Genomic DNA, 13627 nt, shown 5'->3' on the forward strand with positions numbered 1-13627 from the left:
GCTTCATAACTCTGCATAATTATGTGGACTGATGATGTGACTTCTTTTTTTCTTTATCTTTTCTAATGTTGCTATTTAATACCTGTTCCATGTTGTATGTTTTTCGATAAATATTCAACTGAAAATGTCTTACCGTATATGTTTATGGATTCATGTGTATCTTGACTATCTCTCCATAAATACCTTTGAAACTAAAAATGAAACAAAAAACTACCTAGTTCACCAGCAGTGTGACAGGACATAGGCCATGGGCACACCTTACGTTTTTGTGTTTTAGGTCTCCTGAGATGAAAAATTGTCCTAGTTTTATAAAATGATCATGTATAAGTTTGCCTTCTTAAAGATTTAAACATATATTTTTGCAGGATATACTCTAAAAAGACAAACACATTTATTCAAGACTGTGAAGATGATGGAGAAACTGCAGCTGGTAAACGTGTACTGCATCTTATGCAGGTGTGTAGCATTTCAACTCACAGATAAGTTATAGAATGGAATTATGAATGGTATTATGGTATAGAATCGTTGCATGTATATTGGTGCAGGAACAAGGGCCCTAAAGTATGGCTGCTTGATTACATCACTATTCCCAGGCCTGTACTTTTTTCAAAAACTGAAACAAAAGGATGTTTTTAATTGATAACACATGCTAAGTTTATGTCTTACAATGTACTCAACTTCATAAACCTCTTTCTTCTTTTATTCGGGGAAGGGGTCTTCCCTCATCTTTATTTTGTCTTCTCTTGATCTTGTCCATTTTTGTAATCTTCAGGTCTTAACCTGTTATCTTCATTTCTTCATCTGTTATCTTTAAGGGCCCTTTTCCACGAGCAGTTAATAGGCAGTGAAAAGACTGCCAAACTCTCACCACTGCTTGCTGCTTCCTGGCAACTGTTGCTGCTACCTGGTAACTGCTTGCTGCTGCTTGGTAACTGCTCACTGAGAACGCAGTTCAGCTGCTTGTGGAAAAAGAAAAATAATTCTACATTTGAAGTTCTACAATTCTCATCTGTAGCCTTTTATTCTTGGTCTTGTACCTTCTGTTAATTAATTGCAGGATACTTGTAGCCTGTTGGGATGGTCAATAAGATGCAAATAATTCAGAGTTGATGCGGGAGTATCCAAATTGAGTATGCAAATATATGCAGCTTGAAAATGGACTAATTGAATTGCACTATGGTAGGATTCATTCTCAAGCTGCATTCTCAAGCTGCATTTGTCAGCAAGACTGTGAACAGAGAAAATTGCATCACTGTAACTCGTGGCTACAAGAATTCTACCAAAATCAGTCGAGGTTAGATTGAAGATGCAAGATTATAGATGTTGTTCTTTTCTGTTTCTCTTAAGGTGAAAATGTCTTACCGTATATGTTTAACCACTTAAGCTCTCAGTCTTTTTCACTTTATGCATCCGAGCAATGTTCACCTCCCATTCATTCGCCTAAACCTTTATCACTACTTATCACAATGAACTGATCTATATCTTGTTTTTTCCGCCACCAATTAAGCTTTCTTTGGGGGGTACATTTTGCTAAGAGCTACCTTACTGTAAATGCATTTTAACAGTAAGAATAAGAAAAAAACTGAAAAAAAACCATTATTTCTCAGTTTTCGGCCATTATAGTTTTAAAATAATGCATAATAAACATAGAACAAAGAATTGAACTGACTCTTGGGTGCATGCAGAAATATTCTTAATTATTTATTTTGAATAATTTAATTAGATCAATAAAGTAAAAAAAGATTAAGTATCACAAAATTGCATGGATATACAGACACAATACACAACAAATACATAACAAATACACACATACAAAAACACTCTTAAAAATTGGACAAAATATCCCAATTGAAGGGAGGCTGCAGTCCTCCTGACCTGGCCAGTTAAATGGTTTCTGTGGTGCTCACAAAGTGACACTGTCACCTAATGAGCAATTGTAACCACATATATTGGTAACTCAAAATTGCAATTCGCCAAGCTCCAAAAAATGCTCTAAAAAGCTCAAAAATGCTCTAAAAAGCTCAAAAAATGCTCCAAAAAGCCCAAAAAATGCTCAAAAATGCCCATATGCAGCCAATCAATTAATTGCTGGAAAGAGTCCCGCCATGTATTATGAATGCAGGTAGTCCTGGACCCAATCGCAGTCACCCAGGAAGTCCACAAATCCGTGGGACTAATGTGTGCAGTCACCGTAGTGTAAAGCCTCTCTTAGCCCAGAGAAAAAGTTCCAGCACAGACAGGGATATCAATACATGCATCAAAACACCAATGTGGATGGTTCAAATGTAATCCAAGATGCAGTTAGATCAGCAGACATTGATAGCAGCAAAGCAGGCAAGCTGGGTTAGCTGGATTAGAAATCAGCAGTTTGGGAGCAATTAGGATGGTTCAAATGTAATCCAAAATGCAGTTAGATCAGCAGACATTGATAGCAACAAAGCAGGCAAGCTGAGTTAGCTGGATTAGAAATCAGCAGTTTGAGAGCAGTTAGGAGGCAGTTCACAAGCGCTGCATGAAATAATGCATAGTTACCATCCAATGTGGATGAGCCCAAGGAAGTACAGGCCTCTAATCCAAAATGCAGTTAGATCAGCAAACATTGATGTAAAAACACTTGGTAGTGGCAAAGCAAAAAAGCTAGATTAGCTGGATTAGCAAGCAGCAGTTTCTGGGCAGTTATAAGGCAGTTCATGAGCGCTGCATGGAGTAATGCATAGTTACCATCCAGTGTAGATGACCCCAGGGAAGTACAGGGTCTCTGGCTTACAAGAAGATTGCTGGGATACAGTCCATGAATAGACGCATAAGTGTCGACATGTTTCGCCGTTGCCAATGACGGCCTCTTCCAAGACAGCGTCCTTACAGCTCTCTAATCACTGACAGACTGTGCCGAGTATTTCAGCTCTAGACCACGCCCATCTCCACCCACATGGTACACCTGATCAGCTGCAAGAGACAGCCAATCACAGACGCACGGTGTCACACGCCGCCCAGCGCACCAAGGCGCATGGAGACGGACGTAAGCACACCGTGCGTCCCAGCATGGGGCGCAAACGAAAGTTCAGCGTCCCATTGACGGCGAGCAGGGGGAGAGGAGGGAGGCATGCAAAAAACCTCGGCACAGCATGGCATTTACCGTTTGATACCAGCATCCACACACGAAAAACATAATCAATCAAAATAAACATACAAAACAACCTAAGAAAACAAAACAAAGACAAAAAGGCATCCCGAGGGGCCCACACAAATATTCAAATCAATATTTATATACTAGTACTATTATCCATCTTAAACAGAGGCTCAAAGATTAGACCATATAAATGTAAAAACAGTATTCTCAACTTATGTGAACCTACATAACACATTCCTATTGTAATAAGTGGGACCCATGCGCATAAACTCCTTAAAATAATGCATGCCTCCATAATTAAAACCCACATATTGTAATTGCCCATTTATCACGGTTATTTCACCGTTTAAATTATGTTCCTCTCACAATGTATGGCGACAATATTTTATTTGGAAATAAAAGAGCATTTTTTCCGTTTTGCATCCATCACTATTTACAAGCTTATAAAAAAAATATAGAAATATTTCATCTTTACATAGATATTTAAATAGTTTAGACCCTAAGGTAAATATTTATGTGCTTTTTTTTATTGTAATGTTTTTGGTTTTTTTTTATTAAACATTTTATGTGGGTATTTTTGAGAGGGTGGGAAGTAAATAGTGTTTTATTTAGGGAAATATTTGTGTAGTGTAATTTTTTTTTTACTTTTAGATGTAGTTTTACTCTTTGGCCACAAGATGGCAACCTTGAGTTTGTTTACATGACTTCACTCTAAACGTACAATGTACGTCTAGAGGGACATAGAGTCAGAAAAAGCGAAGCTTCCGAGAGAAGCTGTCGCTTTTTCTGCGGGGGAGAGGAATCGGTGATAGGGCACCATAGCCTGATTCATTGATTCCTGGACTACCGAATCCGCGGCCGGGAGTGCGCGTGCATGCGCGCGATCGGCCGCGGGAGCGCACATGTCCTCCTTGGCGTTTTTATACGTCAAGGAGGACAAAGTGGTTAAAGATTCATGTGTATCTTGACTACCTCTCCATAAATACATTTGAAACTAAAAACTAAACAAAAAACTACCTAGTTCACCAGCAGTGTGACAGGACATAGATAAGAGGCGGGTAGAACAGAGGCGGGTCAGCTGCATAGCTGACAATGTGTTCTGTAGTTATGGCATGTAGCTATGTAGCGGAGGGATGATGGAGCGCCACAAGCTTGACATCACGCTGAGGAGCGACGCAGACAATGCGATCAGCAGTCACGGGGTTGAGTTGATTCGCCGGGTGGGTGGTGGGGGGCACTGCGCACACGCCTGACTATCAGCTCAGGTGGTCGTTATCAGCCGCCTTAGTCAGGCATGTGTACGGCCTTCATTCTCATTTCCTCCTCCTTTTCTCTGTAATTGATCATTCCCTATAGTTTTTCTCCATTTTATTTTCCCTTCTTGTTCTTTTTCTCTGTACCCCCCCCCCCCCCCCTCTCTCTCTTTCTCTCTCTCTCTCTCTTTCTGTCCCTCTCTCTCTGTCTTGCTCTCTCTCTATCTGTCAGTCTCTCTCTGTTTTTTCTCTCTTAGGTTAATACACAATAGATCACGTGTATTTTGGAAAGTGTCAGTTCTGGGAATGTGAAATTGTTAGGATAATTAGCTTTCACAGGGATTATTATTGAAGTCTGTGTCTGCAAGTGATGCTTCACAGTATTTCAACGTCAGGTAAATTTGGGCTATGTCATCAAAGCTGGAATCCCAAACTGTCAGCTTAAAATATGCCTGTCACAGACCAGAGCAAAGCAAGCTGAATCTATATGGATAAATTATGTAAAGCACATTTAAAAATATGAGGTGGTCGGTGGTCATAGATTCAACCAGCTGGCTGGTAAGTTGCATTTGATTATTATCCCTTGACAATAACCCAGCTTTGGCCTCCTGCACTGCTTCCTACCACCCTGCTTCCTGGATGAATGTGTGGAGTAAGCACACGTGCTGGACTCCTCAACACTGCAGACTAACCATTCACCCCCTTCTGTGGCAGAGAGTATGTGAATGTACTGTAGGGTGAACACGTGGCTAAACATGATATTTGGGCAAGAACAGTTTTTCAGGGCTTTGTAAATGCTTGTTTTGTTTTAGTATTGCATATTTTGTCTTATTGTGTTTATAGATTTTAGATGCCAGGGATGTAATGGTGGTGGTATCACGATGGTATGGAGGTATCCTGCTCGGGCCTGATCGATTCAAGCACATCAACAACTGCGCACGAAATATACTTGTAGAACACAATTACACAAATTCTACAGTAAGTTTTATGTATACTCTATTAACCACTTCGGGACCACAGTCTTTTCGCCCCTTAAGGACCAGAGCCTTTTTCTCCATTCAGACCACTGCAGCTTTCACGGTTTATTGCTCGGTCATACAACCTACCACCTAAATGAATTTTACCTCCTTTTCTTGTCACTAATACAGCTTTCTTTTGATGCTATTTGATTGCTGCTGCGAGTTTTACTTTTTATTATATTCATCAAAAAAGACATGAATTTTGTCAAAAAAATGACTTTTTTAACTTTCTGTGCTGACATTTTTCAAATAAAGTAAAATTTCCTATACATTTGAGCGCGAAAGTTATTCTGCTACATGTCTTTGATAAAAAAAAAAACATTCAGTGTATATTTATTGGATTGGGTAAAAGTTATAGCGTTTACAAACTATGGTGCCAAAAGTGAATTTTCCCATTTTCAAGCATCTCTGACTTTTCTGCGCACCTGTCATGTTTCATGAGGGGCTAAAATTCCAGGATAGTACAAATACCCCCCAAATGACCCCATTTTGGAAAGAAGACATCCCAAAGTATTCAGTGAGAGGCATGGTGAGTTCATAGAAGATTTTATTTTTTGTCACAAGTTAGCGGAAAATGACAGTTTGTGACAAAAAAAAAAAAAAAAAAAAGTTTCCATTTCTTCTAACTTGCGACAAAAAAAAATGAAATCTGCCACGGACTCACTATGCTCCTCTCTGAATACCTTGAAGTGTCTACTTTCCAGAATGGGGTCATTTGTGGGGTGTGTTTACTGTCCTGGCATTTGGGGGGTGCCTAATTGTAAGCACCCCTGTAAAGCCTAAAGATGCTCATTGGACTTTGGGCCCCTTAGCGCAGTTAGGCCGCAAAAAAGTGCCACACATGTGGTATTGCCGTACTCAGGAAAAGTAGTATAATGTGTTTTGGGGTGTATTTTTACACATACACATGCTGGGTGGGAGAAATATCTCCGTAAATGACAATTTTTTTATTTTTTTTACACACAATTGTCTATTTATAGAGATATTTCTCCCACTCAGCATGGGTATGTGGAAAAATACACCCCAAAACACATTATACTACTTCTCCTGAGTACGGCGATACCACATGTGTGGCACTTTTTTGCACCCTAACTGCGCTAAGGGGCCCAAAGTCCAATGAGTACCTTTAGGATTTCACAGGTCATTTTGAGAAATTTCGTTTCAAGACTACTCCTCACGGTTTAGGGCCCCTAAAATGCCAGGACAGTATAGGAACCCCACAAATTACCCCATTTTAGAAAGAAGACACCCCAAGGTATTCCGTTAGATGTATGGTGAGTTCATAGAAGATTTTTTTTTTTTGTCACAAGTTAGCGGAAATTGATTGTAATTGTTTTTTTTCACAAAGTGTCATTTTCCGCTAACTTGTGACAAAAAATAAAATCTTCTATGAACTCGCCATTCTCCTAACGGAATACCTTGGGGTGTCTTCTTTCTAAAATGGAGTCATTTGTGGGGTTCCTATACTGCCCTGGCATTTTAGGGGCCCTAAACCGTGAGGAGTAGTCTTGAAACCAAATGTGGCAAAATGACCTGTGAAATCCTAAAGGTACTCATTGGACTTTGGGCCCCTTAGCGCACTTAGGGTGCAAAAAAGTGCCACACATGTGGTACCGCCGTACTCAGGAGAAGTAGTATAATGTGTTTTGGGGTGTATTTTTACACATACCCATGCTGGGTGGGAGAAATATCTCTGTAAATGACAATTATTTGATTTTTTTTACACACAATTGTCCATTTACAGAGAGATTTCTCCCACCCAGCATGGGTATGTATAAAAATACACCCCAAAACACATTATACTACTTCTTCTGAGTACGGCGATACCACATGTGTGACACTTTTTTGCAACCTAGGTGCGCTAAGGGGCCTAACGTCCTATTCACAGGTCATTTTGAGGCATTTGGATTCTAGACTACTCCTCACGGTTTAGGGCCCCTAAAATGCCAGGGCAGTATAGGAACCCCACAAGTGACCCCATTTTAGAAAGAAGACACCCCAAGGTATTCTGTTAGGAGTATGGTGAGTTCATAGAAGATTTTTTTTTTGTCACAAGTTAGCGGAAAATGACACTTTGTGAAAAAAAAAACAATACATATCAATTTCCGCTAACTTGTGACAAAAAATAAAATCTTCTATGAACTCATCATACACCTAAAAGAATACCTTGGGGTGTCTTCTTTCTAAAATGGGGTCACTTGTGGGGTTCCTATACTGCCCTGGCATTTTAGGGGCCCTAAACCGTGAGGAGTAGTCTTGAACCCAAATGTCTCAAAATGACCTGTGAAATCCTAAAGGTACTCATTGGACTTTGGGCCCCTTAGCACAGTTAGGCTGCAAAAAAGTGTCACACATGTGGTATCGCCGTACTCAGAAGAAGTAGTATAATGTGTTTTGTGGTGTATTTTTACATATAACCATGCTGGGTGGGAGAAATATCTCTGTAAATGACACATTTTTGATTTTTTTTACACACAATTGTCCATTTACAGAGAGATTTCTCCCACCCAGCATGGGTATGTGTAAAAATACACCACAAAACACATTATACTACTTCTCCTGAGTATGGCGATACCACATGTGTGACACTTTTTTGCAGCCTAGGTGCGCTAAGGGGCCCAACGTCCTATTCACAGGTCATTTTGAGGCATTTGTTTTCTAGACTACTCCTCACGGTTTAGGGCCCCTAAAATGCCAGGGCAGTATAGGAACCCCACAAGTGACCCCATTTTAGAAAGAAGACACCCCAAGGTATTCCGTTAGGGGTATGGTGAGTTCATAGAAGATTTTATTTTTTCTCACAAGTTAGTGAAAAATGACACTTTGTGAAAAAAACAATAACAATCCAATTTCCGCTAACTTTTGACAAAAAATAAAATATTCTATGAACTCATCATACACCTAACAGAATACCTTGGGGTGTCTTCTTTCTAAAATGGGGTCACTTGTGGGGTTCCTATACTGCCCTGGCATTTTACGGGCCCAAAACTGTGAGTAGTCTGGAAACCAAATTTCTCAAAATGACTGTTCAGGGGTATAAGCATCTGCAAATTTTGATGACAGGTGGTCTATGAGGGGGCAAATTTTGTGGAATCGGTCATAAGCAGGGTGGCCTCTTAGATGACAGGATGTATTGGGCCTGATCTGATGGATAGGAGTGCTAGGGGGGTGACAGGAGGTGATTGATGGGTGTCTCAGGGGGCGGTTAGAGGGGAAAATAGATGCAATCAATGCACTGGGGAGGTGATCGGAAGGGGGTCTGAGGGGGATCTGAGGGTTTGGCCGAGTGATCAGGAGCCCACACGGGGCAAATTAGGGCCTGATCTGATGGGTAGGTGTGCTAGGGGGTGACAGGAGGTGATTGATGGGTGTCTCAAGGTGTGATTAGAGGGGGGAAATAGATGCAAGCAATGCACTGGCGAGGTGATCAGGGCTGGGGTCTGAGGGCGTTCTGAGGTGTGGGCGGGTGATTGGGTGCCCGCAAGGGGCAGATTAGGGTCTAATCTGATGGGTAACAGTGACAGGTGGTGATAGGGGGTGATTGATGGGTAATTAGTGGGTGTTTAGAGGAGAGAATAGATGTAAACAATGGATTTGGGAGGTGATCTGATGTCGGATCTGCGGGCGATCTATTGGTGTGGGTGGGTGATCAGATTGCCCGCAAGGGGCAGGTTAGGGGCTGATTGATGGGTGGCAGTGACAGGGGGTGATTGATGGGTGGCAGTGACAGGGGGTGATTGATGGGTGATTGACAGGTAATCAGTGGGTTATTACAGGGGAGAACAGATGTAAATATTGCACGGGCGAATTGATAAGGGGGGGGTCTGAGGGCAATCTGAGCGTGTGGGCAGGTGATTGGGTGCCCGCAAGGGGCAGATTAGGGTCTAATCTGATGGGTAACAGTGACAGGTGGTGATAGGGGGTGATTGATGGGTAATTAGTGGGTGTTTAGAGGAGAGAATAGATGTAAACAATGGATTTGGGAGGTGATCTGATGTCGGATCTGCGGGCGATCTATTGGTGTGGGTGGGTGATCAGATTGCCCGCAAGGGGCAGGTTAGGGGCTGATTGATGGGTGGCAGTGACAGGGGGTGATTGATGGGTGGCAGTGACGGGGGGTGATTGATGGGTGATTGACAGGTAATCAGTGGGTTATTACAGGGGAGAACAGATGTAAATATTGCACGGGCGAATTGATAAGGGGGGGGTCTGAGGGCAATCTGAGCGTGTGGGCAGGTGATTGGGTGCCCGCAAGGGGCAGATTAGGGTCTAATCTGATGGGTAACAGTGACAGGTGGTGATAGGGGGTGATTGATGGGTAATTAGTGGGTGTTTAGAGGAGAGAATAGATGTAAACAATGGATTTGGGAGGTGATCTGATGTCGGATCTGCGGGCGATCTATTGGTGTGGGGGGGTGATCAGATTGCCCGCAAGGGGCAGATCAGGGGCTGATTGATGGGTGGCAGTGACAGGGGGTGATTGACGGGTGATTGACAGGTGATTGACAGGTGATCAGGGGGGATAGATGCATACAGTACACGGGGGGGGGGGGGGGGGGTCTGGGGAGAATCTGAGGGGTGGGGGGGTGATCAGGAGGGAGTAGGGGGCAGATTAGGGACTTAAAAAAAAAATAGCGTTGACAGATAGTGACAGGGAGTGATTGATGGGTGATTAGGAGGGTGACTGGGTGCAAACAGTGGTCTGGGGGGTGGGCAGGGGGGGGTCTGAGGGGTGCTGTGGGCGATCAGGGGGCAGGGGGGGGGGAAATCAGTGTGCTTGGGTGCAGACTAGGGTGGCTGCAGCCTGCCCTGGTGGTCCCTCGGACACTGGGACCACCAGGGCAGGAGGCAGCCAGTATAATAGGCTTTGTATACATTACAAAGCCTATTATACACTGTTGCAGCGGCGATCCGGATGCCAGTAACCCGCCGGCGCTTCCGAACGGCCGGCGGGTTACGGCGAACGGGGGGCGGAGCCAGTCCCCGGCGGCTGATCGCGTCACGAATGACGCGATCGCCGCATAGCCACTCCCGCAGCCGCCCCCGCCGATGGGCGTATTGCGGTCGTTTGGGCCCAGACTTTGCCGCCGCCCATCGGCTGGGGGCGGTCGTTATGTGGTTAAAGTGAACCTGAGGTGAAAATAAACTGTTGACATAAACAATTGTATCTATCCTCCTTCTCCTCCTACCCCTAAAAATGACCCTTTTTTTTTTAGATTTCTCTTGGTTTTATTGTATGTTTAGACATTTACATGCCTTGTAAGGGTTTCATGCCTTGTAAGGGTTTCATGCCTTGTAAGGGTTTTTCGCCTTCCTCTGGATCAACAGGGATATGTGAGGGAGCAGGCTGGTGTTGTACTTTGTTCTTTGGTTGAACTCGATGGACGTATGTCTTTTTTCAACCCAAATAACTATGTAACTATGAAATAATGTTTTATTATCTCTGTTCAATGGCAGTCTATTAAGTGCCCCAGAGCTAAAATACAAGATCTATTAACCTTGGTTTATATTTCCCTTGCAGTCAGAAGCTCTTCTCTGTTAGGAAAAAGGTTTATGGCTGTGATTCCTTATCAGTGAGTGTTATGCCATAATCTGACAAAGGTCAGGCAAGAGACAAGCTGTCACTTGCATGCCTGAAAGTTAACTCTATTAGGCAGAGAAAGAAACACAGCCTGGTTATTTATATGTTTGGCACTGTACATACTCCTGTTTATCTCATCATGTCACCTCACCTTGGGTACACTTCAATAATATCGTGTCAAATGTGTTTACAGCTGGGAAGACAAAATTGTATTTCTGGGAATTTTAACCTTGCCACTAATCATCGCCCTTATCTTCAGCCCTAAATCCCTAAAATTAACCCTTTAAACTATGTCTGACACTTACCTTAACCAACTATTTGGTGTAAAAAGTAAAAAATGGATACCTAACCACAGGGGCGTAACAATAGACCCTGCAAGGGATGCAGCCACATGGGGCCCAGAAGCCACAGGGGGCCCCGCCCTGAGAGACTGACGACTAAGGGCAAGGAGAGAAAAAAAGGTTCTGCTCTTTGCTCAGTTATTCTAATGATTGCATCTGCTCTGCCACTGGAAAGAAATAATACAAAGTTTTGCAAACAAAGATTTGTAGACAGTCCCTATTCAGTGTGCAGCAGGCTCTTGTGTACATCCTCTCTAGCCCTCCCCAAGTGCTGTGTCGTGTAGTGATGCTTGAGGAGTCTAGGCACGTAGAAAAGGTGGTAGGGGGCCCCATCCAAAGTTTTGCAGGGGGGCCCCGTAATTTCTAGTTACGCCCCTGCCTAACCATAACCTCTGATGCTAAGCTTACTTGACCCTAATACTAACCTAGTTAATTTTCAAACGACTTCATACCAAATTTGATTCCCAGCCAGGAAAATAAATACATGGAATTTGTATGTTCTCCACATGTATGAAGGAGTCTCATCCGAACAGTCCAATTTTTGGCCACATCCTAAAAAGTGCTTGTATGGCATAAGAATGTAAAAAGGATACAGAGTTAATTTGGGCACCAGAAATAGCAGCTAGCAGAATACTGATACATATTGATATTCTACCACAGGTAGTCCCCGGTTAACGAACAAGATAGGGACTGTAGGTACGTTCTTAACCTGAATCTGTTCTTACGTCGGAACAGTGTGCCACCTCTGTCCCCTGTACCTCCTCTGTGCCCCTCCCTCTGTCCCCCCCCATGCCTCCAGTGTCCCCCTCTGTGTCAACTCTGCCCTCTGTGCCTGCTTATACAAGTTCAAAAGCCAAATTTTGTTTTTGACTTATTCCTATGGAAACACAGAATCCATGCCCTTCGTATCGGCGGGTCGTTCGTAAGTCGTGGACTACCTATATTAGGGTCTATGTAATTACAATAGTACACTATTAGTAATTTTTAACAATATTTTACTACTCCCTAACCTGACCCCATTCTCACTTGAACTCTCCTTTTATAGATGCCTAACTGAACTAAACTAAATCTATGCCTAAACCTAACTGCCCCCCCACTTTGGCTAAAAATATGTGGTTAGGGTGCCAGCATAGGTGCCAATTCAAATAGGTGCATTTAGCAGGTACAGGGAGTAATTTGGTTGCTGGGTCCACCGCGGCTACATATAGCCCTCTGCTTCGCTTGTATGTTGACTGGATTTCCCCATGATGCTCCTTACACAATGGCAGGGGATATCAGGCTTTGACTGGTAGGAAAATGACATTGCGGAATACTTTGAAGAAGAGTCAGTGTCACAAACTAATCAATGCACTGTGCAGTACAAAGTGTTGTGAATAAAGTCAGCACTATGTAATTAAAGTACATAATACTGATGATATTACGTTACTGTTCTTTTAATTTCAGGATGAATCTGGGAAACATGGAAAGAACAAAAACAGTGCCAAAGAAAACAAGAAGAGGGCAGATCATTAATATACCCTACATAAAACAGCAATATGGTTAAGAAGACATGCTTGATCTAATTTTCAAAAAATTGCATTTTATGAACTTGTGATATACATTCATGAACTTTATTATAAAACCAAAACTGGAAAGGAAGTATAAAGACATTCAGGCACATGTATATCGTTGTAACGCAAACCAGAGCAATCACATAATTTTCTGAAGTAATCTCTTAGAGATGCAGACAAAATGAACTGCATGCTTGTAATCTGACAAATGCCTCCAAAAGTAGGAAGGTGGAAGTAAGAAGGTGGCCGGCACAAGAAAAGGAACCCCAATCTGATGTGATATGTTTTCAAATTTATATAAACAAAGATATACAGTAGGACATTGCCCCTTCTTGTTTTTGAGCTGGGGACAACCATAAGGACTGCTTAGAGGACAACTGTAGCGAGAGTGATATGGAGGCTGCCATATTTATTTCCTAAACAATACCCATTGCCTGCCAGCCCTGTTGATCTATTTGGCTGCAGTAACGTCTGGATAACAACAGAAACAAGTATGCAGCTAATCTTGTCAGATCTGACAATATTGTCAGAAACACCTGATCTACTGCATGCTTGTTCAGGGTCTATGGCTAAAAGTATTAGAGGCAGAGGTTCAGCAGGATGCCAGGCAACCAGTACTGCTTAAAAGGAAATAAATATGGCAGCCTTCATATACTTCTCACTTCATTTGTCCTTTAAAGAACCACTATCACAAAACATTATGAAATTTAAAATACATACATATAAAATGTGTATTTCTCCCAGAATAATATG

The 13627-nt window shown here is 42.5% G+C and overlaps 1 protein-coding gene across 1 annotated transcript in view; it reads left to right on the forward strand.

The window, feature by feature from the left end:
• IMPACT (impact RWD domain protein) overlaps positions 1-13191 on the forward strand; it is a 52796-nt gene extending 39605 nt beyond the window's left edge. Inside the window, exons 9-11 of the mRNA XM_068237282.1 lie at positions 366-456; positions 5227-5361; positions 12768-13191. Of these exons, the coding sequence (XP_068093383.1) occupies positions 366-456; positions 5227-5361; positions 12768-12836 (295 nt within the window). The 3' untranslated portion in view covers positions 12837-13191. The remainder of the gene's footprint in view (positions 1-365; positions 457-5226; positions 5362-12767) is intronic.
• Positions 13192-13627: the final 436 nt, after the last annotated feature.

This window comes from Hyperolius riggenbachi, chromosome 5 (genome assembly GCF_040937935.1).
Source record: "Hyperolius riggenbachi isolate aHypRig1 chromosome 5, aHypRig1.pri, whole genome shotgun sequence".
In the NCBI taxonomy this organism is placed as follows: Eukaryota; Metazoa; Chordata; class Amphibia; order Anura; family Hyperoliidae; genus Hyperolius; species Hyperolius riggenbachi.